This window comes from Nerophis ophidion, linkage group LG04 (assembly GCF_033978795.1).
Source record: "Nerophis ophidion isolate RoL-2023_Sa linkage group LG04, RoL_Noph_v1.0, whole genome shotgun sequence".
In the NCBI taxonomy this organism is placed as follows: Eukaryota; Metazoa; Chordata; class Actinopteri; order Syngnathiformes; family Syngnathidae; genus Nerophis; species Nerophis ophidion.
In genome coordinates, this window is record NC_084614.1 from 35,013,029 (window position 1) to 35,039,336 (window position 26,308).

A 26,308-nucleotide genomic window follows, 5' to 3' on the forward strand; every position below is an offset into this window, starting at 1 on the left:
GTTGCATGCTTCTGGAGGTTTTCTGCAAACAGTGGTTATACACCCTGAGCTTGTAGTGGCGGATTTGCGCTCTCATTAGCGTGGTGAATACTTTCATGACTGATATTTGATTCCCGAATAATGCCTGATGCAAGATAAACCTTTTTTTCCCCTTTGATATGTACTTCGACTCACTAATCGTAGCAAGAAGGTTGCTGAATTGCATCACAGATTATTTTTGCTAAGCCTTATTCTCTGGCAAACCAGGCACGTATGAGGTGTGTTGTGAAGCGGAGTTACGCCACGCCAAGTGCGAATCAGAAGCAGAAAATCCGCATTTGTGAAAGGATTCCACATCCATCCATCCACCTATTTTCTTTCACTTGTCCCGTTCGGGGTCGCGGGGGGTTGTTGGAGCTTATCTCAGCTGCATTCAGGCGGAAAGCGGGGTACACCCTGGACAAGTCGCCACCTCATCACAGGGCCAACACAGATAGACAGACAACATTCACACTCACATTCACACACTAGGGCCAATTTAGTGTTGCCAATCAACCTATCCCCAGGGTCATGTTTTTGGAGGTGGGAGGAAGCCGGAGTACCCGGGGGGAACCCACGCAGTCACGGGGAGAACATGCAAATTCCGCACAGAAAGATCCAGAGCCCGGGATTGAACCCAGGACAACACAAGACCTTCGTAATGTGAGGCACATGCACTAACCCTTGTTCCACTGTGCTGCCCAGAAAGATTCCACAAATAAGTTAATGTGTTACTGACAATACTAAAAAAAGCAGTTATTGATGTATTTTTTTGTGTATTGGTATCGACTTGGTATTGAAGTATTGATACTTTTAACAATCCTAGAGGAATGTGTGTGCATGATTGAAAAGACACTGTTCTTTGAGATACTGTCGTTCAAACTGGTGGTGTGTAATCAAAACAAAAAATCCAACAGCAAATATATCAGTAAAAACGTTCACTCTTTTGGCTGTTAAACAAAGGACGCTCACCGAAGTAATGATGAACTCACCTCTGTTGACGCTTGTATTGGTCACTTTCTCAGGTTCTTTGCTTTTGGCTGCAGGGAGAAAGACAAGAATATGTAACAGTAGAAGCATTTGTGTTCACTATAAAGACCAAGACAGCAAGAAAGAGAGAGCAAAATGGTCGTCATTCAGGAAGACCACAAATAATGTATTGTTACCTAATGCAACAGTGAGCAATGCAAATAAACAATTTATTGTGGGGTAAATAAAAACAGGGAAGCTGTACTTCGTCATGAAAGACTTCTCAGTCCTGCTCACCACATCAGCCTCTTACACTTTCATACTGCGTGTTAGAATGAGTGCACAGTGGCAGACATGTTGGCAACGACTCATCATACTTTTTACTTTGCATTCATATCTTTATCTTTTATGACGAAGGGTATGAGCCTCGTCTCATATCAAAGCTAGATAGAGCAGTAAGAGCCTTAGGGAATGCTAAAGAAAAAGCTCTTTGTGTATGTCCTTGTGACTTAAAATATGCAGTTTGGACAAAAACAAAGTGCTACAGTAAAACCCTCTTAAACCAAAACAGACCTGACTTCGCAGATATCATTATTTTTCATTGATTATTGTTGTCAAAGTATCTCGGCTTTAGTCATATTGTACTGAGTAACCAGGACAGAGACATGTTCTACGGCTTCTAGTTTCTAAATACAAATTACATGGTTTACTCACAATGTACCACGGTGGCATCACAACAACCAAACACATATTGAAAGAGACATACTTTTTTCCAGAATTACTAAACATTGGTTGAAGTCTTAATTGCATTTGAGACATTTTCAGGTTCCAGCCAAATAAGTAAAAGGTGGGTAAAGCAACTAATAAAACTTCGATTTAAGTACAGAAATCAACAACGTGCAGACATCCAAGCAGTGTAATTATTGTCCTAGTAACTCATGCATTTGCCTGAACTGTTGAAGCACACAATGAGTTCAAACATTTTGCTTAAACATTCCATTATATCTCCCAAAAAACAATCGCCAACTTCCTAAAAACTACTACATTGTAGTCTACAATACACTGCATGACAGAGAGGTCTTTCTTCACATTTCCTTCCTTTGGCCAACCTGCTGAGTCAGCTTCTGTCATTGCCGTCGCCTTTTGGAAAAATAAATAACTTTGCTTTGGAATGTTAACAGTTAAAGACAACCAGTGCAGAACAAATATAAGGGGACTACAGTTTGATATGTATCTAATATATGACAACAAGGAAATTGAAGCAGTAGAATTAAATAAACTCTGCTTTTTTCTACTCGTCTTTGGACATGGTGAATTGTGCAAATCATGTGATGTACTTTAACGTAAAGTAGTAAAGCATGTTCGAAATAAACAAAATCATAAGCAAGAAAATATAATCATACTTCTTGTACAATATTACACTTTGTAATACTATAATGTACCCTTCATAAAAACATTTCTTTTTTCAGAGGTGCTGTTTATTCTAAAAAGTCTTACCTCAAATATTAGTCCATAATAGTTCATACGACGGCTACAAACAGTAGACTTTTAATGTAACCTTATTTGATATGTTCTGAGGTTAAGGCCTTAGCTTTAAACTAACTTTAAACCTGTTGTTTGTTTACTTTAGGGATTCTCAAACGGTGGTATGTGTGCTACTACTGGCTCTATCTAGTGGTATGCAAAACCAGCTTTTCTTACCCATTGGCTTCTACTGTTGTGTATTTGGGATATAAGCATACTGTAAGTCCTAAAAATTTGAAATCAAACCGAGGGGGCATTGCGGAGAAATTAATTCAACAATTTTGCTTTCCATCATACTTCTGCAAAACAAGTGGAATGTGCACAATTACTGATGTCACAAATCCTCTATCATATCCACTATCCGCTTGTTGTGTTGTCTTCCCCCCTAAACGGATTAACTCGCTGGAATATAAAGACGATATAACATACATTCATAAATGTGGATGCATATGCAAAAGTACAATATATTTATCTGTACAACAATCTATGTATTTATATCTGCACCATATTGCTCTTTTATCCTGCACTACAACGAGCAACAAAATGTCGTTCCTATCTGAACTGTAAAGATCAAATTTGAATGACAACAAAAGGAAGTCTAAGCCTCTAAGTCAAAGTCTTGTGGGGCAGACTGGGTCATACATGGAGACGCATCCTCTGCTGTTGCCATTTCTAATACAAAGTAGAGTGTTGAGTACTTACACCTGTCAGTAGACTCGCTAAGGAAGCACTAAAAACCACGACAAAGTGGGCCAGGAGAAGACGCTGGGGAAATGCAGGCAAATAAATCAGCACGGAAAGCGACTCGAAAATGGTCTGTAAATCACCCATCCATCCATTCCTCCATTTGCTTGTCCATTTTGGGGTCGCGGCGGGTGCTGGAGCCTATCTCAGCTGCATAATCCAGTGGTTCTCAAATGGGGGTATGCGTACCCCTGGGGGTACTTGAAAGTATGCCAAGGGGTACGTGAGATTTTTTTTAAATATTCTAAAAATCGCAACAATTCAAAAATCCTTTATAAATATATTTATTGAGTAATACTTCAACAAAATATGAATGTAAGTTCATAAACTGCAAAAAGAAATGCAACAATGCAATATTCAGTGTTGACAGCTAGATTTTTTTGTGGACATGTTCCATAAATATTGATGTTAAAGATTTCTTTTTTTTGTGAAGTAATGTTTAGAATTAAGTTCATGAATCCAGATGGATCTCTATTACAATCCCCAACGAGGGCACTTTAAGTACCCGGGCGGTATAGCGCTGGTGGCCGTGCCAGCAACTTGAGGGTTCCAGGTTCGATCCCCGCTTCTGCCATCCTAGTTAATGCCGTTGTGTCCTTAGGTAAGACCCTTTACCCACCTGCTCCCAGTGCCACCCACAGTGGTTTAAATGTAATTTAGATAATGGGGGATTGCCCACATAAGCAGTCCTCTCCAAGGTTTCTCATAGTCACTGTCACCAACGTCCCACTGCGAAGCGTTTTTCCTTGCCTTTATGTGGACTCTGTACCGAGGATGTCGTTGTGGTTTGTGCAGCCCTTTGACACTTGTGATTTAGGGTTATATAAATAAACATTGATAGATTGATTTCACAACGTAAAGTGCTTTGAGTCACTAGAGAAAAGCGCTATGTAAATATAATTCACTTCACTTCATTCCTTCTATGTGTAGAAATCTGTATTTATAATTGAATCACTTGTTTATTTTTTAACAAGTTTGTAGTTATTCTTATATCTTATTTTCCAAATAGTTCAAGAAAGACCACTACAAATGAGCAATATTTGACATAGTGCTGTATTTTACTTCTTTATCTGTTTTTTTCAACCGAAAATGCTTTGCTCTGATTAGGGGGTACTTGAATTAAAAAAATGTTCGCAGGGGGTACATCACTGAAAAAAGGTTGAGAACCACTGGCATAATCAATGCAAAATTTTAACCAACGAACCACTATTACCTGCCATGAGATGGTGACTTGACCACGATGTACCCCACCTTCTGCCCGAAGCAGCTCAGATAGGCTCCAGCACCTCCGCGACCACAAACAGGACATGCGGTAGTAAATGGATGGATGGATGGATGGATGGAACCACCATTACCACAGGCTACACCATTCGGGCCGGCATAGCTCGGTTGGTAGAGTGGCCGTGCCAGCAACTTGAGGGTTCCAGGTTCGATCCTCACTTCCGCCATCCTAGTCACTGCCGTCAAGTCTTTTGGCAAGACACTTTACCCACCTGCTCCCAGTGCCACCCACACTGGTTTAAATGTAACTTAGATATTGGGTTTCACTATGTAAAAGCGCTTTGAGTCATTAGAGAAAAGCGCTATAAAAATATGATTCACTTCACAAGGAAGTGTTATAAATGTAGAAAAAAAAATCATGATATCCATCCATCCATCCATCCATCCATTTTCTACCGCTTGTCCCTTTTGGAGTCGCAAGGAGTACTGGGGCCTATCTCAGCTGCATTCGGGCGGAAGGCGGTGTAAACCCTGGACAAGTCTCCACTTCATCACAGGGCAAACACAGACAACATTCACACTCGGGCATATTTAGTGTTGCCAATCAACCTATCCCCAGGTGCATGTTTTTGGAGGCGGGAGGAAGCTGGAGTACCCGAAGGGAACCCACGCAGTCACGGGGAGAACATGCAAACTCCACACAGAAAGATGCCGAGCCCGGGATTGAACCCAGGACTATTCAGGACCTTTGATATGACCCCTTTGATTAAACAATAATAAAATGTCTGTTAGCTACACTGCTGGCTTTAGTCACAGCTTCGCCCACTTTTAGCTTTGTCTCTCTGTAAGGTGAAGCTACAGCATTCCGAAAATGACGGGATGTCATACCGTGGCTCGATAGTTTTGATCATGAACCTGAAGCCTTCTCTCTCCACTGCGCTGTATGGTCGCAGGTCTTTTGCAATGAAACAGGCTATGGATCTGGTTATATTCTTTGCCCGTTCAGATTGGTCATTTTGTAAACTAGTGAAGTGTGCGTAGATCAGCTGCCAGTGTTTTTAGTGGATGATCAAACAATAAGTGTGTTACTGTTCAAAAATATTAACTACACTTGTTAAATAAAACCTATGCTTTGATTTGAATGAATATTTAGGCCTATTGTGCAACAGTGTTTTAATCCATCCATCCATTTTCTACTGCTTGTCCCTTTTGGGGACACGGGGGTGCTGGAGCCTATCTCAGCCGCATTCAGGCGGACAAGTCGCCACCTCATCGCAGGGCCAACGCATGTTGGTCATTATTTTCTGAGGTGGTACTTAATTGGTAAAAAAAAAAAAAAAAAATGAGAATTTTTCCAAGAGGCGGCAGCAGTTTGAGAACCAATGCACTATGTTTCATGTTTAACGTGGCGCTACTGTATTTTTGATTGATACTTTTATTAGTAGATTGCACAGTACAGTACATATTCCGTACAATTGACCACTAAATGATAACACCCAAATAAGTTTTTCAACTTGTTTAAGTCGGGGTCCACGTTAATCAATTCATGGTACAAATATATACTATCAGCATAATACAGTCATCACACAGGTTAATCATCATAGTATATACATTGAATTATTTACATTATTTACAATCAGGGGGGTTGGATGAGGAGCTTTGGTTGATATCAGTACTTCAGTCATCAACAATTGCATCAACAGACAAATGGACATTGAAACAGTGTAGGTCTTACTTAGGAGTAAGCGAGCAGAGAACATAGTGAGTTCAGATGGCACAAGAGCAAGTAAATAAATACATTAGAAGTACATTTGATTATTTACAAAAGGTTATTTATAATCCGGGGAGATGGGATGTGAATGGAGGAGGCTAGTAGTAAAGGGTTGAAGTTGCCTGGAGGTGTTGTTTTAGAGCGGTTTTGAAGTAATATAGAGATGCACTTACTTTTATACCAGTAGGGAGTGCATTCCACATTGATGTGGAATAAAAAGAGAATGAGTTAAGACCTTTGTTAGATCGAAATCTGGGTTTAACGTGGTTTGTGGAGCTCCTCCCGGTGTTGTAGGTATGGCGGTCATTTACGTTAAGGAAGTAGTTTGACATGTACTTCGGTATCAGGGAGGTGTAGCGGATTTTATAGACTAGGCTCAGTGCAAGTTGTTTTACTCTGTCCTCCACCCTGAGCCAGCCCACTTTGGAGAGGTGGGTTGGAGTGAGGTGTGATCTGGGGTGGAGGTCTAAAAGTAACCGAACTAGCTTGTTCTGGGATGTTTGGAGTCTAGATTTGAGGGTTTTGGAGGTGCTGTGGTACCAGGAGGTGCAAGCGTAATCGAAGAAGGGTTGAATGAGAGTTCCCGCTAGAATCCTCAAGGTGCTTTTGTTGACCAGAGAGGAGATTCTGTAGAGGAGTCTCATTCTTTGTCTTCGGTTGACCTTTTTGATTACCTTGGTTGCCATTTTATCACAGGAAAGATTAGCCTCTAGAATGGAACCTAGGTAGGTGATCTCATCTTTCCTGGTGATAAAAATGTCACCCCCTTCTATAGTGAAGTCACTGACTTTCTTAAGGTTGATATGGGAGCCAAATAGGATGGATTCCGTTTTGCCTAAGTGTATGCAAAGCTAGCTACCACAGCACACATCTGCACCAGTTAGGCGTTATTATTATGACTTACATTTATATGCATTGCATTTTATTCATGAGGAACCAGTTTTGCTCTATATTGTGTCTTTGGATCGCCTTTGATCAGGCAAGAAGCTACTGTACTGAATGCCAGCCATGTGAAGGCAAACGTTAGCGACTGGCATAATTGCAATAAAATAAGTAGCTGTGACAAAATAATGGTGTATTTATCGACACAAAGGCGACAAGTAATGTGTTATTCCCCCTGCGGGAATGGTCGACTAGCAGCTAGCTCACAGTCGACGTTGCAGCTTCCTCACCTTTCCGCTTGAAAAACGACATGACGGGTTTACTCGGAACGTTTCTTCAGATCGCTGACACCATCCCGTAGTTGGACGGGCGCCTTCATTCAAACACACATGTTCTCTTCACTTCACGGTGTTTTCATTTGTACACCCGGCGAGCGCTGTCAAATATTCCCATCTTGTCCAAATCCACGGCCAGTTCGGCCGCCATGTTGTCAATAAACGTCCAACTTCCGGGATGCGTGGAGCGCTGAATTGTGGGGAATGTAGTCACACACGGAGGCGCATTACTTGCAAAAAACAAAAGCACAGGTGTGACAGCGTACCGTGGTTTTTAGAGGAAATGAAGTGAAATAGGGAACCCTAAAGACACTCACAAAAGCAAACATATGGTAAAATGTGAACATTTTAACCAACAAAGGCATATGTGTCATGGGCGTATGTCTGAAATACATATTTACTTGAATTGCCGCAGGGTATGTAGTATGCGCCTGCCTTGAATTACTGCCGGGTCAAACTCGCTTCGCAAAATAATTAGCGCATGCTTAGTATTACCGCCTGGTCAAACTCGTGACGTCACGAGTGACACTTCCCCTGTCATCATTTTCAAAATGGAGGAGGCTGATTTCAATACCGGTAATTTGAAATCGCATAAAGGGAAGAAGATTAACAGCTATTCAGTAGGATTTAATGTCCAAGCTTACATCACACTCAAATTTTAACTGCATGCCTTTGGTAAGTGCCAGAGTGAGAAGAGGTTTTAAAATAATTAGCGCATGCTTACTTTTACCGCATGCCTTTGGTAAGCGCAGGAGTGAAAAGAGGTTTTAAATTAATTAGCGCCCCGGCGGCAATTCAAGGAAATACGGTACTTGCCAACCCTCCCGATTTTCACGGGACACTCCCGAATTTCAGTGCCCCTCCCGAAAACCTCCCGGGGGCAACCATTCTCTTGAATTTCTCCCGATTTCCACCCAAACACCATTATTGTGTCCTCTACATCCTGTCGTCACATCCGCTTCTCCTCCATACAAATAGCGTGCAGGCCCAGTCACATGAAATGTGCGGCTTTTACACACACACATGTGAATGCAAGGCATACTTGGTCGACAGTAATACAGATCACACTGAAGGTGGCCGTATAAACAACTTTAACACTGTTACAAATATGTGCCACACTGTGAACCCACACCAAACAAGAATGACAAAAACATTTTGTGAGAACATCCGCACCGTAACACAACATAAACACAACAGAACAAATAGCCAGAACCCCCAATCCCACTGCCCCCCTCCCCCCTCCCCCCATCTCCCGAATTCAGAGGTCTCAAGGTTGGCAAGTTTGCTGATGTGTACAGTATTTGAACAGTCACACAGTGATACTCAAGCTACCAGCTCAGTGGTCTTGTGGTTAGAGGGTCCGCCCTGAGAGTGGGAGGTTGTGAGTTCAAACCCCGGCCGAGTCGTACCAAAGACTATAAAAATGGGACCCATTTCCTCCCTCACTCAGCATCAAGGGTTCGAACTAGGGGTTAAATCACCAAAATGGGCCCACGTGTATAATACCAATGTTAATGTAACTGAGAGTGTACAAAGGAATCCAGTAAGGGTCCGTATCTGGGGACACACTACCTGTAGTGACCACTATGACTGGCCTAATATGGATTAGCAATCACTTCAGGGTGATACCATGAATTGATTAACGTGGATGCCGACTTAAACAAGTTGAAAAACTTTTTGGGGTGTTACCATTTAGTGGTCAATTGTACGGAATATGTACTGTACTGTGCAATCTACTAATAAAAGTTTCAATCAGTCAATCAATCAAACCAGGAAACCCATACAAATGCATGTCCTTGGCCATATTTAGACAAATGTATATGTTTAGAGCAGTGGTTCTCGACCTTTTTTCATTGATGTACCCCCTGTGAACATTTTTTTTTAATTCAAGTACCCCCTAATCAGAACAAAGCATTTTTGGTTGAAAAAAAGAGATAAAAAAGTAAAATACAGCACTGTGTTATCAGTTTCTGATTTATTAAATTGTATGACAGTGCAAAATATTGCTCATTTGTAGCGGTCTTTGTTGAACTATTTGGAAAAAAAGATATAAAAATAACTAAAAACTGGTTGAAAAATAAACAAGTGATTCAATTATAAATAAAGATTTCTACACATAGAAGTAATCATCAACTTAAAGTGCCCTCTTTGGGGATTGTAATAGAGATCCATCTGGATTCATGAACTTAATTCGAAACATTTCTTCACAAAAAAATAAATCTTTAACATCAATATTTATGGAACATGTCCACACAAAATCTAGCTGTCAACACTGGATATTGCATTGTTGTATTTTTTTTCACAGTTCATGAACTTACATTCATATTGTGTGAAGTGTTATTCAATAAATATATTTATAAAAGATGTTTGAATTGTTGCTAGAATATTTTTTTAAAATCTCACGTACCCCTTGGCATACTTTCAAGTACCCCCAGGGGTACGAATACCCCCATTTGCGAACCACTGTATTAATACTCCCAAAAATCTGGTTTCTCTTACCCTTTCAATATCTACTCCGTCTATTTGTATTCGTGTCTGATGCTCTTTTCTACTGTTACCAAATAGCATTATTTTAGTTTTACTGAGATTCAAAGATAGTCTGTTTTTGTCAAACAATTTTTTTTAATTTGTTCATTTTTTTCCGTTATTATTTGTATTATCTTCTGTGTGTTCTCGCCTGAACAGAAAGCAGTTGTTTCGTTTGCAAATAAAACTAACTTCAAGTTCTTTGTAACTTTACAAATGTCGTTTATATAAAGATTAAACAATCTTGGTCCCAATTAATAACATTGTAGGGGTGTGCCAAAGAAAAGGCAAACTGAGTAAATACATAGTGTGGGGTGCAGGGACCCCTAGAGGTAGTTGAAGGGTGTCCGCAGCTAAATGACAGATAGTAACGGACCCTTATTGGGTCCATTTGCACACTCTCAGTTACATTAGCATTGATATTATACATGTGGGCCCAGAGTTATGAATGCCGTTAAATGTAGCTTTGATGCAGCAAGCTACTTTTGCCGTGTAACTTGTTATATTTCTGTTGTGATAGCTTCCCCTGTAGCTTAGCTACATTCAATCAAGAGTAACTTGTAGTTTAACTTACTACATTTTCCAAGTAGCTTGCCCATCACGGCACCCTACAACTACCTCTAGGGGTCTCCGTGCCCCTTTATTTCGTGTGCCTTTTCTTTGGACCACCCCTATAATGTTATTAATTTTCTCTACCTCCAGTAAAAAAAAAAACAGCATCCTTCTATATCTTGACAAAAAAAAAAAAAGACTTGTGTGTTGTTTGGGAACCGTTGTTAATGGTTATGTGCAGTAAAACTTTTCATGACATCAACTCACCTTAATGTGTGTTCCTAAATTTGTGTTGGACATCCTAGATGTGTTATATGCTGTCTTCAACAGCAGTTAGGGTTTTGGTTTACAGAGTAAACAACTAAAAACTAAGGTTTATGGCCTTGTTTTCTCTAAACGCATACGGATTTGTAAATTTTGTTAAGGACATTATTGTGGGTTTCCTGGACAATATCTGACTAAATTTTGCCAAAATCCTTTTCAGAAACTCTGAAGACCTCTTAGTTTATTCATCTGAAAAAGTTGTCTTACTTTGGCTGCATTAAAATGAGTGATTACAGGTATTTTATTACGGAAAACATCATGCTGCAAGAGAAAATAATGGATATTAATAATGGATATAATTTTGCATGCTCATACTAAAATATCTTTCAGTGCTGTTACATGGACTTCTTAGCAATGGATAATGAAGACTAGTATATTAAGTAACAGGTTATACTGTACATATATTATGGGTTGCACCCTATATTTATACTTGACTCAGATATATTATATATACTTTGATATATAATTTATCTGATACATATATTTACAATCTATTTATCTGTAGAGTAATCTTTTTATTTACCTGTATATCTACACCTTATTGCTCTTTTATCCTGCACTACGATGAGCTAATGCAACATTTTGTTCTTATCTGTTCTGTAAAGTTCAAATTTGAATGACAATAAAAGGAAGTCTAAGTGTGTCTAAGTCTAATAATTACAGTATATCATTGGTACTCATTACACTCATTATTTTAAGAGGGCACATTGGCAACATTACATAATGAGCTTTCTTTTTATGATGTTTAATACAGTTGCTATCTACACCCGTGATTCTCAAACTGGGCTACGTGTACTGCTGGTGGTATGTGACCTCTATTTAGTAATACACTAACAATTACTTGACTCAAGTACAGTTCTTTATTTTCCGATATTTAAAACACAGTGATACTGTTCAAACTGAGTGTAATGTTACAGTGGGCAGAATATTAAATATACTTGTTCAATAAAACCTCTGCCATGTTTTTAATGAATACTTAGCCCTATTATGCTATGGGACGGTGTGGGGCAGTGGAAGAGTGGCCGTGCGCAACCTGAGGGTCCCTGGTTCAATCCCCACCTAGTACCAACCTTGTCACGTCCGTTGTGTCCTTGAGCCAGACACTTCACCCTTGCTCCTGATGGGTGCTGGTTGGCGCCTTGCATGGCAGCTCCCTCCATCAGTGTGTGAATGTGTGTGAGAATGGGTAAATGTGGAAGTAGTGTCAAAGCGCTTTGAGTACCTTGAAGGTAGAAAAGCGTTATACAAGTACAACCCATTTATCATTTATTTTTTTACTTAATTTTAATATTGGTCATTATGGTGGTACTTGGAGAGCCAAGTATTTTCTGAGGTGGTATATTGTAAAAAAAAAAAGAAATAAAAAAAAGTTTGAGAAGCACTCTTCTCCACAATTTGAGCCAGTGTGAAGGAACCAGTCATGTCTTCCTTGGTTGAGGTTTGTTTGGTCTGGGAGGTTTTACTTGTGGTCAGCACGGTGGAAGAGGGGTTAGTGCGTCTGCCTCACAATATAAAGATCTTGGGTTCAATCCTGCACTCAGGATCTTAACTGTGTGGCGTTTGCATGACCTCCCCGTGAATGCATGGGTTCCCTCGGGTACTCCGGCTTCCTCCCACTTCCAAAGACATGCACCTGGGGATAGGTTGATTGGCAACACTAAATTGGCCCTAGTGTGTGAATGTGAGTGTGAATGTTGTCTGTCTATCTGTGGTGGCTCTGCGATGAGATGGCGACTTGTCCAGGGTGTATCCCGCCTTCCGCCCGATTGTAGCTGAGATAGGCTCCCACAGCCCCGAAGGGAATAAGTGGTAGAAAATGGATGGAAGGGTGGTTTTGCTTGTTTGGTGTGCTATTTGAAGAGTACCAGAAGCAACTAACAGCAGTACCTGAGAGTCACTACAGGCATCTTGTATTTGAGGGTTTAAAAAAGAGAAGTTCACAAAGAGACTGTATATCATAATATTTAAGTACTAGTGTGAATATTGGACCTGGGCTCTGATTGGCTAACCTGTTTATGACATCATCGTCGCTGTACTTCTAATTTCCTCCATGAAACCTTCATTGACAACCATTAGTTGTCATTAAATGAACTGAATCTTCTCATAATCGTGTTTGTTTTGTAGAAATATTAACATTTTTCAAACATGTTTTTATTCTGATATTGAAATGTTATGTAAGGTGTCTCAGAGAGCTATCAGGCCCACTCTACTGTCAATTTGCACAAAATAAACGGTGTAAAAAATATATGTGCTGGCTTTAAAAACATATTACTAATATGTTCCATGTGAATAAATTATCTGTGCCTTACGGACACATTGTTTCAGTGACTGTAAATAAACTACAACCACAAAGTGAGTGTTTTGACTTTTATTTCACTAAAAAAGGAGAACAATAACATTTAGCCTCAAAATTACAGTAAATTGAAATACTTGTCAAAGGAAGTAAAACTTTTTTTTCTTATATTAAAAATACCAAATAGTATTCATTATAGCAGTTTTGTGTCGTACTTTTGGATATGTTGCAGATGTGACAGCAGAAAGGCCGGCTTTGTACAGAGCAGACAAGTTTCCTCTTGGCTTGGTTTGAGCTAGCTGAACATGCGACGATGGCAACTACACAAATAATCTTTGACTACACAAATAATCCGTGACTGTACATTACATCGGTGCAGTGACACACTTGGAGCAGGCTTGCAATGCAACAATAAGAAAAAGAAGCGTTGTGTTTCATCCCCTTTTGAGCCACACAGCATCCTCTTCCTCTATAAAGTGATTGGGATCAAAGTGGCAAATTTACCAACCATGAAGACGGTCAGTGAAAAAAAAAAAATCAGACTAAAAAATAACATCAAAACCTGAATGAACTTCAGAAAATTCCTGAGAGCATCTCTCGGGTTGCACAGAACTGTACAGGCACACATATATTCATATTTCAAATAAATTAGGATCATCTGGCCAAGAATCATTGGGGAGGGAATCTCTGTTTTTGTATGAAGAGACATCAGTCCTTTCCGTCTCTTCAACGCTCACACTGAGTCCTCCTCTACATGTGCAAAGCCAGGAAAGCAGAAAAAAAAATCACTACAAAACATAAACACAGTCGATCTGGATTGCCTCCTACGGAGTCTCTCGATTGCCACGGCGCCAGGCCGTGGCCTCTAAACCCCTCCCCCTTGACTGAAATATCGAGTGTGGTCCCAGAATGCCTTGCCACAAACATGTTTGTCGCTGCCTTCCTATGCAGAGGGTGACGAGGGAGGCTATGGAGTGGCTGTACAGTCCAGAGGAGCAGCCCGCGCTTGTAGGACGGGTGATGTGTGCGCTCGTCTCTCACCCTCTGGTCGCCTTGAGGGGAAGTGGGCGGGGCTTAGACATCGGTGGAGAAATAGAGCGTATTGCGTTTGAGTTCGGCAAAAGAGATGGGAGGATGCTGCAGGTAGTAGAGCAGCACCTGGACCTGGACACACACAAACACTTTTTAAACATCTACAGATGATATGAAATATGTCATTTAATGCATCATAAGAACACTTTTTGTTCTTTTTCTTTATAGGGTTAGGGTTGTTATGTTGGCTATTAGGTTTGGTGTGTTAATCCATTATTATTTTTCTACAAGGGTTTTTCTTATGTTAAATTTCAAATCAGCCAAACACACTTTTTATTGTTTCCCTAAATATCTTTATTTTTTTAGGGCTGTCAAATATGTGATTAATCACCAAAAAATATCCCATTAATCGTGTATAGTTGCAGATTTATTCCATCCATCCTTCCATTTTCTACCGCTTATGTGGGGTCGCGGGGGGCGCTGGCGCCTATCTCAGCTACAATCGGGCGGAAAGCAGGGTACACTCTGGACAAGTCACCACCTCATCACAGGGCCGACACAGATAGACGGACAACATTCACACTCACATTCACACACTAGGGCCAATTTAGTGTTGCCAATCAACCTATTCCCAGGTGCATGTCCTTGGAAGTGGGAGGAAGCCGGAGTACCCGGAAGGAACCCACGCATTCACAGGTAGGACGTGCAAACTCCACACAGAAATATCCCGAGCCTGGGATTTAACCCAGGACTGCAGGATCTTTGTATTGTGAGGCAGACGCACTAACCCCTCTTCCACCGTGAAGCTGCAGATTTATTACGCAATTTATTTAAACTGTACATGCTTGTTGACATTTACTGCAGATTATTACTAAACAGTAGGTACGGGTTGTTATACGATCAGTGATCAGGTCAATGCATCCGTCAGTGGTGTGCTCACAGGCAAATTTCACTTCAAAATAAAACCTTTAGACTTTAGATAAAACTGCTACCAAGTGTTGAGCAAATAAATTATGCTCAATCAAATAAAACATTTAAAAAAATGTTCTTGGAGGACATTTTGACAATAACATTTGAATTTGTAACCAAATATTCAGCACTTTTTAAAGTTTTTTAAAATTATGGAAGTGAGCAATATCATGTGATTTTTCACAATTAATCCAAATTTAAAAGAGTGATTAATCCAATCAAAATGTGTTATCATTTGATAGCCTATTGATCAAAATATGCAAAAGTTTTCAATTAGTAAAAATTTGTACAACGGGTGTTCATTTATTAATTTAAAGCTGTGTTATCTGTACAAAAGGCCTTCAAAAGCCTTAAATAAATAAATAAATAAATAATAATACATGCATCCATCCATCCATCCATCCATCCATATATATATATATATATATATATATATATATATATATATATATATATATATAAGGCCCCAGCACCCCCCGCGACACCATGACGTACAGGCAGTAGAAAAATGGATGGATGGATATATCTATGACTTCTGGCATGCAAAGTAAACAAATAATATGAACCCAAAGTGTATATATTCCTCTCAAAACCTTAAGGACTTGTATGTCCTGTTTGACTCTGAGGACAATTAAAATTGAATGTCTGACTCAGTTACTCAGTTATTTGTGGTTGTGGTCTATTCCGCAACATCAGTGCCAAGTTCCTAAATCCTTTCAATCCTCAGTTAATTTACAACTTTTATTTAATGTGCTTTGCTGGACAAACCCAAAAAATAGAAACTGTTGCAAAATCAGCAATCAACTGTGGAACAATAATAGGTCATCATCATACTTTATAATAATTAAATATGCATTTGTATTCCGTATATATTATGTCTAAAGGAATGTGTGCTTCACAAAACACTTAAAAAAAAAAGATTAATAAATCTTTACGTCCCACTCGATGTCCAAAGCCTACTTTCATGTATTATGTGCTACTAAACACATTGAAACTCAAATGATATCCAAGATAAACATTAAGTTTTACTGGAATGGACACTGTACTATTTATGGGTATTTATTTTGGCTTTAGCTTCTTTTTTTCTTCCATAATTTGAGAACAGGAAATACATTCCTCAGGAGATATTAATTGACGACCAGCGGACAGAATGCAGCTAAGAAAACTTGGCAAAACTTGGTAACCAGCTTACTGACACAAGTTATTATTAACTGCATGAACAGCTCTACAATGGTGTAACCACATATCTCTGTTACGGACTGTTAACTTGATTACTACATGAATGGGTACCTGAGCCATGACGTCATGTGACCAGATGTCAGAGGCGGAGGTGATATTCTGGCCCTTGGCACTCTCAGACTCAGACGGTCTGAGCAGAGTGGGACCAAACACTGTGGCCAGGTTATGGAGGGACATCTTGTTGAGCGGTTCCTTCTCTGCCACACTGTGGAGTCAAACAAAAGAAACAGAATGATTCAAATGTGCAGCTTAATTGACGGCAAGAACTGTATTTAAAATTGTGCATTTGACAAGTAAATAAAGTAGTAAAGGTTGGGAAACATTGCTGTAAAACACAAAGTTCCGCCAAGATGGAGAATCAAAACATATTTGAAGATAGCGCATGAGAGCTCTGAATGTAGTACCACCATACAGCCGCAAGGTGGCAGCACAACCTCTTCATGAAGGCAATATGTTTTAGTTCATCAGTTGAGTTAGTTTCCAAACAGCCATCTATGATCCATCTATCAACTGGTCCACTGTGAACATTTAAGAGTAACCACATTCCTGTAACCTAATTTTCCTTTAGTTTCTTATTATTGCGGTTCTGCAGTGCACTTTATTATAGTGTACATTACAGCGTGCGGCAGCATCAGACGAGTCCCCAAGCCCAGTGAGGCCGTTAGGCTTTTGTAAAATTTTATAGCATTTCTGACATTCACATATGTAATTTATTAGGAAAAAGACACCATAAATGTTAATTTGGAATTAATATAGCCGTGAAAGTTAGAAAATAGAAAGAATGCTTATATAAAATAAAATAGGTCGAACTACCTACACCATCCTAACAAAAATATGAAATGGTTGGTTCTATTGGGATAGCGGCAAACTTAGCTTCGAAACTTTCAGCCAACACATGCCATAACTTCATCAAAGCTCACATTTAGGTATTCACACAGCCACTACTAACATTTTGGAACAATGGAGGTGATAGAAGAAAGGCGAAAATACAATAGATGTATTTGTAGAAGGTTAGAAGAGGGTTATGAACAAGTTTCACTTTTACATCTCATGTCCCAGAGCTGTGGTGTGTTCAAGGACTCTCAATTAAAAGTTACAAACAGGTGTCACTCGTATTTAAAGACAGGGAAGTCCTCGGTGATACACTAATAATGATATAATCACAAAGGTAAAGGATACATGTATTTGTATGATTCGTATTATCCATTGTTGATAATCTATTGTGTATGAGGTATTGTCTATACTCTTAAGTAAAAGAAAACTGGACAGATTTATAATCATATTAAGGAAAATAATGACAGGCTTCATGATTATTTAAATGTACATTCTGGCAACTTTGGTTGTTGGCCTTTTTTGTTGAGTATTGCTAAGTGCTTAACAAGAAATACAAACATATTGAAACAAAAAATTACAGTACAATGTCTGATCTCACTGATATATCTTCCAATTTAGATGAATAATTAATGATAATCCACACGGAGGGTTAAAAAAAGGTGCTGCAATGAGCGTCTTTCTCGTCGTCTCCGGGTCTAAGTTGAATGTCAAGGTATGCATGTATCGTATGCACGTTCGAAATAAACTAAGCTGAACTGAACTGAAGGTTTAACAACTGTGTGATCACCAGCAGCAGGACACTGGCCGCTTCTATGTGTCAGTATAGCAGCATAAGCTAGTTAGATCTGTGTGATCAATACGCCGCTAAAAAATAGACCGTCTACACTAACACTTACAATATTGCTAATACATGGTTAATATTCAGGTCACAAGACGTAAATAAAATATTGTTGGCACCTTTTGGGTGGTCAGTTAAAGGGCTTTGTGAGTGGCACAAGGGGAGCCCCCAGTCACTCCATTGTTTGCTGATTTTTAGTAACAATTATTTACAATTTAGAATGCATACAAAAAAAAAAGAAAAACATACAGTATATGTTCTTTTATATGGATTGTGAATGATAAACAGCACATCGCTTTCCCACATTTGTGTATTTTCAGTCCGATTGATTTGCTGACCATGAACCGAGTGCAGAGGAGTTCCCCCGTGACATCATCAGATTGGGAACCTACGTTTGGAGCGGAATATTAAAAATGGCCGTTTGAAATCATGGCATTTGGGGGATATTAAAGACAATATTTTCACATACTTTACAGAATTGGAAACACAATTAATTATGGTTTAATGGATAAAATGAAACAATTCAGCATATAAATAGCATTTATTTTTCTATTATACAGGAAATTTAAGGAGTCTTGTGTATGGGGGGCCAGAATCTGGTACTAAATACTTAAGTCTCAGTAGGATGCATGATGGCATTAGTCAAATGAAGTCGGTTTGAATGTACCGTTTGAGGTGCTCCAGCAGAGTGAGGAAGGTCATGAGGTTAGGCTCCGGCAAGGAGCGCAGGAGATGCATCATGCAGTTCTCCTTGGCTGCAGGGTCGGACAACGCTGTGATGCAGAGAACAGTAAATTAATTTGTGACCCATTCACACTTGCTGCACATACGTGAAAGCGGGTCTCACCTATTCCCTCCATGAAGGCGGGGTACAGACGGTCGGTGAGCAGAGGCTCCGGCAGCTCCCGAAAGTACAGCTTGAGTGTCCCTGCGATTGCGTTGATGTCCATGTCGCTCAACATCACCAGAATGTCTTTGGTATCTATGGCCAATCAATACCAGTTAGAAACTAACCACGCATAGCAACACACAGATGTTCTATTCTCTGGAGGAAGAGTTTATTCTTTATAAGCCATACATATCAATGTTGCTATTTCATGGGAAATGTCCCTTATTTTCATATGTAAATGTTGACAGGTGTACCTTTGACCAAGTCCCATTGGTTCTCTAGTGATGTCATCCAGGTAAATAGATGATCATTTTTATATTACATAACAGAGATGAATACCAATTTTTTTTGTGGTTTTGTATTTGAAAAAACACTTACAAAGACAAAAAACTAGGAATTATTAAAAACGTTATTAACAGGAAAGAAACAAAATCATGAACATTTGTCATCACACAAGAGAAACACTCTTGACGTCGCACAATTCGAAATTTGACCACCATTTTCGAAAATAGGATGGAAAGCAGTAAGAGTATTGTAGCACCGCCCATTGATTAACTTCTTAATACATTTTAAATTTGAACGAATAAGCATATAAGCAGCACATCCTTCACCTTTCATTTCAATTAATTTCAACAATTTAATACAAAAACAACTAACTATCCACACAGTTCAAAGAAAAAATCTCCAATGCAATATAATCTTTAAAAAAAAAAAAGTTTAATATTACGGTACAAGTGAAACATAGCTTGTTTCCGAAAAAGCAGCAAGAAACACACGCTAATAATGTCCTGCCCCATCACTCAAACAATCTGATTCTTAATGATCAGTACAATACATTATCAACTGATACTTGGCAGTACTAAGAATAATAACAGTATACATACCGCATTTAATTTCATTCACACATACTCAGAGTAATGAACACACTAAACATTTCATCAAATGAAATGTGTAAAGCCATTGTCATGTGTGATTAAAGGTAGAAATGTATTATTGTTTTATCCATCCATCCATCCATTTTTTACCGCTTATTCCCTTTGAGGTAGCGAGGGGCGCTGGTGCCTATCTCAGCTACAAACGGGCGGAAGGCGGGGTACACTCTGGACAAGTTGCCACCTCATCGCAGTTATTGTTTTATAAGAGTGGTTATTATAAATAAATAAATAAATGATAAATGGGTTGTACTTGCATGGCGCTTTTCTACCTTCAAGGTACTCAAAGCGCTTTGACACTACTTCCACATTTACCCATTCACACACACATTCACACACTGATGGAGGGAGCTGCCATGCAAGGCGCCAACCAGCACCCATCAGGAGCAAGGGTGAAGTGTCTTGCTCAGGACACAACGGACGTGACGAGGTTTGTACTAGGTGGGATTTGAACCAGGGCCCCTCGGGTTGCGCACGGCCACTCGCCCACTGCGCCACGCCGTCCCAATAAGTGGTTATCTAAAAAGAAGAGTGAAAGTTGTTGAAAATGTGGTAATAATATTCCCTAGATTTTTTTTAAAATTGAGATAAATTAGATAAATAGATTTTTAAATCTACTCCTTGCTCATGTTAATATTCGTGTTGCCTATCTCTCCTACGTAAGCAATTATTCTATACAAAACATTCAATAAACATTAAAATATCACAGAACATTATGTCTCAAGGCTCCGTCGTAAAAAAAAAAAAAATGCGAGTCCACGAAGTGGCGTGCTCTTTGTGCCTGCGTGGACCGATTGTGTATTCCGGTACAGGTTACAGAAGGTAAATGAAGTATTGATGGTCTTTGAATGCATGTTTTAAGTGATTTAGAGGAAAAAATAATTGCTCCCATTAGCTGCATTGGTATCCACCAAGAATGGGCTGATTTGTACAAGTTAGAAAGCAAAAAAAAGGGTCTTCTTGTCTTTCATAATTACTGTGAACAATAGGCAAAATTCCCAAAATAGTGCAGCTCCCCTTTGCGCTGCCTCCATACTTTTGTACTTGTGTTCCTTGTGAGTGGAGAAGGACGTCAGACAGCTTGAACAGTCCACTTTAAGAAAAGTATATTTCTTCAAAAGAGTTTATGCATTTACTCCATCACATTCACATGTTTTTTCGCAATATTTGGCTGGTAGATTTGCCTCTAAACCTTTAAAAAATATGACATTATGTGCACTGCTGCAGGAAAATAAACCACCATCTGAAACATAGTTTACACTCAGCAATAGATTGTGTTACACCTTAAAAGTTCCCACTGTCATCTCAAACAAGCCTCTCTGATCATAGATACAACATGTGAAGATTCACTTTGACAGTATTTTTCCCCACAAAGCAATAGGTTTTGCATGAAGTGGGTCCATTTGTTTTGTTTTGTATTGATAGAGGAAGAAAAACTGAGTTCCTTACTGGTGTCGAACGCCATTTTGAGGGCCTGGATGTCAGTGGCCACCCCTGAGATCCTGTAGATTCCCACCTCGTCTATCCCCCTCTTTTCCACTTCCTCAATGCACTGGCGGACGATGTAAGGCACCTTGGAGCGCTCCCGCCTGGCAACATCACAAACGTTGACATCTCATTAGTCACCTATGTCCCCCCTAATTTTTCATGTGTCGAAGCATTCAATGGACCACATGTGAGCCACATCAGGCGTGCACAGTGTCGTCACACCTGTCCCAAACCTGACATATTAAGTTAAATGTTTTTCTTGTGATAACCAAATAACAGCAGTCATTTATAATATTGCATTTTCTAAAATTTGTGATTTGGTACACTGACAATGAAAATAAATGTATGTTGTATGTCTGGGTAAGGTTGCTGCTGTAGAATCATTTGAATCATGACCCCTTTCAGATATCACATTTGGTTGACCTTAAAACATTCACATTTTGCACATTGAGATGTGTGCTGTAGCACAAGCATGGGATACGGTGAACAACTTTTTTGTTTGTACAATATGTTTTTACTGAGTTTTTATGTAATGTAGTAACATCATTTCATGATTAATTTACACAAATTAACATTCTGAATACAAGACAGTAGACTGAGCACAAATCTGTTTTGGTTTTGCTAAAATAAGAGTGAGAATGCAGTGTTTAATGCGTAATTGCAAAACAGCGACACACACTTATCATATGCTGTTAATGACACTGATTGGCTACGTGTGAACCGCATAACTGTGTAACGACAGGGCCGTTACCCTTTATGTGTGGCTTTGGAGTGGTCCGTGAACGCATCACTGGCTGAGATGAGTGTGTGCGTCTTTTGGCGCAAATGAAAGAGAGAGATTGGTTGCTGTCAATACGACATACTGTATAATTTGTTTGTTTTAGTTTTCAAGTTTGCTTCACCTCTGGTGCACTTCGCTGGTAGTGAGAATGCTTGCAGACTATCGAGTGAACCAAAGAGAGAATGTTGAATAAAAAAGTATTTTTAAATAATCACTGAGATGTGTTAGTAATTAAAGCATTAAATCAATTAGTAAATAAAGTGTGAAATAACTATAAACACATCAACAATTAACTAAATGATTGAAAAATATAATGTCACATTTCATAACATATTTATGTATTTATTTTCAATTGTAATTTGTTAATGACCTATTTAATTAATTATTTAAGGATTATTATTTTTTTTAAATTATTATTAAAAAAATAAAATTTTTTGGCCCTTGCCAGTTAATCAATCAGATGTTGACAAATAAAATAAATCCATGATGCGCTGACAACGGGCAAAACGGGACACAATTAAATAAATAAATAAATACATCTTTAATTAATTACTTGAATTAAATCCTGAAATAATTCATCATATCATGAAATAATGAAATCAATAATCAAATGATGAAGTAATGTAATTTCACATAAAATAAATTAATGGCATTATGTAATTTTAATTATAATTAATTAATGAGTGACACATTTCAATTACTATTTTAAGATTTTGTCAATCGCGTCCCATTTGGCCCGTGTCAGGTAACCAATCAGACGTTAGAACCCGCCCACTGACTTTGACAGCCAGGTTTGACAGATAGAATAAATTCTTGAAGCAAAATGGGACAAACTTAAATAAATACATCTTTAAAGAATAACTTAAATGTGTCATTATTTAATTAAATGTTGAAATAATGACATTTTGTGATATAAATATTTGAAGGTTGTAATAATGAAATCAATACTTAATTATATAAATGATTAAATACTAGATTTATGTATCTATTTCCCATTATAATTAATAACACATTATTGCCTTCTCTCCGCCCACTTTGTTGAAAAATTAAAGCTTCCATAGCAAGCCTACTGACATACCAGTGGTAAATTCGAACAATACAATAATTTGTCGCTACTTTTTTGATCGAAGCATTTAAGGGCCAGTCCCAATACAACTCCTCGCCGTACTTTTAGCCCTATCCCTAGATTTTGCGTTTTCCCGTGAAGTTAGTGGTGTCCCAATGACTCTTTAAATGTACGGGTAGTGAGCATAACGAGGGGTAGGGGTATAAATCAAGCCTTTCAGAGTGAGGCATTTCAGATGCTGACTCGCTCAGGTAGGGAAAGAGATTCCACAATTTCTGCAAAAATTACACCTTAGTTTGTAATGTTAACAAGCTATCCACGCTGGCTAAAGTTAGGCTAAAATACTAAATGATAATACTAAAATACTAATGCTATAAAGCTTGCGAATGTGAAAATAATAACGCGACACACCACAAGCGACAACAGTCACAAAGGGCGGCTTTTTCTCCGTGTAGTTCCTTGTTTATTTATCAACCGAAGCATAATAAATGACATGCCTCGTCAAATGTTTTAATACAGTACTACCGCCTTTGCTTCAAACATAGATAAACATTTAAATAACAAGCATTCAGATCTGCACAATGACTTTAAAGAGTGGTAATATAGTTAAGAGATTCACCTGTGCACATACAGATACATAGATGTTCAAACAGCTACTGGCTTGTTGAAACATTTTGGCAGAGGCAAAACCGCCCATGTAACGTAAACTAATGCAAGTCAATTGACTGAATTTGGTAACAAATTCCCACTATTTAATTTGTGTAATATCTTTAACAGTGTGTGTTTTACCTGCTACTTGTCTTATCTGTATACTTTTAGCCTTATTGTTTTGAATATTTACTAATAATTGTCTTTTGTCTCAAAGCACATATCATAATTGGCAACCCTAAGTCAAGGGTTGCCAAAAGCTGTAAAACTGTAAAAGACAAGAAACTTATACAGCACTGCAGTGCTGTATAAGATGTGCTGTATAAGATGTGCTGTTTGCTGCCGTTTTTGCTACTGCTGCATTGCGTCTCGTCAAAGTTATTGTAGAATATAAATCATGCCTCTCATCTGGATAATAGGAGGATTTGGCCATAAAACTAGAAGGTGTTCACCTCTGAAATTCAAATCATACCCGGAGATGGAGACAAACACACTAAAATATAAGACAGTGTCAGCAGCAACTGTTTTAAAACTTTGTTTGGATTACAATTAATTATTCATGTAAATAGGAAGATATGGACATCCTATCAGTCGTCCTCAAAGCGAGAGCAGATATTGTACAGTAGGCAATTGTTTTATTATGTTTTTAGTGGTATTTCTTGTTTAGCACTTAGCAATACTGCTACATGATTTTTAGTGTTTCACAAAAAGATGGATCTGTTTATCAGAGCTTTTAAAACTTGGAACTCATCCTTCTTATATTCAGGATCCATTATATAAGTTTCTCGACCATAATTTGTCTCAAAGTAGTCAATGTTGGCTCCCACAAAGTTTGCTTGATTTGCATTGTTGTTGGTGGGGAAGTGATCTGTGGTTCCTACCACTACATCACGCAAAATGGCTCTCGAATCTCTGAAAAATGTATACTATTTTTATCATAACTATTTACTCGCACTCTTTGTAAGTCTTTCGGTGTCATAAATCAGATACATATGCCAATAGCTTCAATATAGAGTCGAGGTAATATGATTTTCTACTCTACTGGTACTTTAAACTCTAGATATGCTTGATAAACCTTGATTTCACAGATGTAATGTAATTTCTTTATTTGGGGTTGTGGGGGTTTTGTTTTGAATCAACAGACTTACTTTGTGACCACGTTGATTTTGACTCCAAACACACCACTCTGTTTTTTGGATGGCGTCCTCTTCAAACTCAGGTCCCGACTTGTAAACTTCATGGAGAATTCCACCTTGATCTAAAGACAAAAATCAGGCAGTGTCAACAGCAGCACCTGCATATGGGCCCGTATGACCCATTTGTTTTCCTTTAGTGCAGTTAATCTAATATTTGAGGCTTTTAGTCTGATTCTAAACATACTTCCAGAGTTAAAGTTTTTAAGAGACGTATGTGACCTCTAAAAAAATCTACCAAATGTTTGACATTTGTGTTATCTTACCCCGTTCATCTCGATGACGTCCATGTGCCAGTTCTTGGACTGTACCGCCTGAGGGTCCAGCTGTAAGACACAACAGAGACACCAAGATAAGAAAAGAGCCCCTGGACAGAAAAAAACATTATTACTTGAACGCAGAGCTTCCCAGAAAGATTTTTCTTTACATTATCAGATAACTGTCATCATAGAAACATTTCCTTATCTGCAACTGGTGTGTTTTTGTTTTGCTCCACATGAGTCCAGGAATACAGTTCCAAGAAGGGTTACTTTCTATTTTTGAGTGCAAAACTAATGTATTGCAATATTTTCTGTGGAGAGTTCACTTTAAATAATATTTTACATGCTAAAGCTCTGTTAGTATCAAGCAATATAGTTTGTCACAATACACATATTCCACTTCTTTATGATGCTGTGTTTCTACATGTAATGTAAAGGGCTGGTCAACTAAATAATTCACTTAAAATCTGTTAACTGGCATTTTAATCTATTTGGAAAAAATGTACAGTGGAAACCGTTTAAGTGGACGGCACTTTAACTGGCGGACTTGCATAAACGGTTGTCGACACAAAGCGAAACTATCACAAACTATCCATCCTATCGTAAATATTACTGTCTGTGTTTTGTGATGAATGGTGACTTGGCCCATTACATATTTCAACAACACAATTATGTCTGCGTGAGGAAAGAATGCTGTCACTTACATTTCCCCACATCACCGAAAACATTTTCCAACATCTCATGCATGATGCCTGATAGATAAAAGCATGATGTAAGAACCGTTGTTTCGCCACAACATCTAATGTCTTTTTAACCCTTGTGCAACCTTAAGATTGACTAGATTAGATTAGATAGTACTTTATTTATTCCGTCAGGAGAGTTCCTTCAGAAAAATTACAATTTTCAGCACAATCCCATTCAAGATCAGACAAACATTACAGGGAGACAGAACAGGATCGCTGACGGGTCTGCCGGCTTCC

General features: G+C 38.7%; 2 protein-coding genes across 7 annotated transcripts in view; both read right to left on the reverse strand.

The window, feature by feature from the left end:
• Window positions 1–7,651, reverse strand: part of akap10 (A kinase (PRKA) anchor protein 10) — a 38,204-nt gene extending 30,553 nt beyond the window's left edge. For all 3 annotated transcript variants that reach the window (XM_061897919.1, XM_061897918.1, XM_061897917.1), the window contains exons 1-2: window positions 7,420–7,651; window positions 1,011–1,058 (exon numbers count right to left, since the gene is read on the reverse strand). In XM_061897919.1, coding sequence (XP_061753903.1) covers window positions 1,011–1,058; window positions 7,420–7,441 — 70 coding nt within the window. In that variant the 5' untranslated portion in view covers window positions 7,442–7,651. The remainder of the gene's footprint in view (window positions 1–1,010; window positions 1,059–7,419) is intronic.
• Window positions 7,652–13,219: 5,568 nt separating this feature from the next.
• The window catches only part of abr (ABR activator of RhoGEF and GTPase), a 257,716-nt gene continuing 244,627 nt past the window's right edge, over window positions 13,220–26,308 (reverse strand). For all 4 annotated transcript variants that reach the window (XM_061897920.1, XM_061897921.1, XM_061897923.1 and 1 more), the window contains 7 exons: window positions 25,335–25,394; window positions 25,024–25,133; window positions 21,342–21,481; window positions 18,919–19,053; window positions 18,739–18,844; window positions 16,451–16,604; window positions 13,220–14,323 (listed from right to left, as the gene is read on the reverse strand). In XM_061897920.1, the coding sequence (XP_061753904.1) occupies window positions 14,234–14,323; window positions 16,451–16,604; window positions 18,739–18,844; window positions 18,919–19,053; window positions 21,342–21,481; window positions 25,024–25,133; window positions 25,335–25,394 (795 nt within the window). In that variant the 3' untranslated portion in view covers window positions 13,220–14,233. The remainder of the gene's footprint in view (window positions 14,324–16,450; window positions 16,605–18,738; window positions 18,845–18,918; window positions 19,054–21,341; window positions 21,482–25,023; window positions 25,134–25,334; window positions 25,395–26,308) is intronic.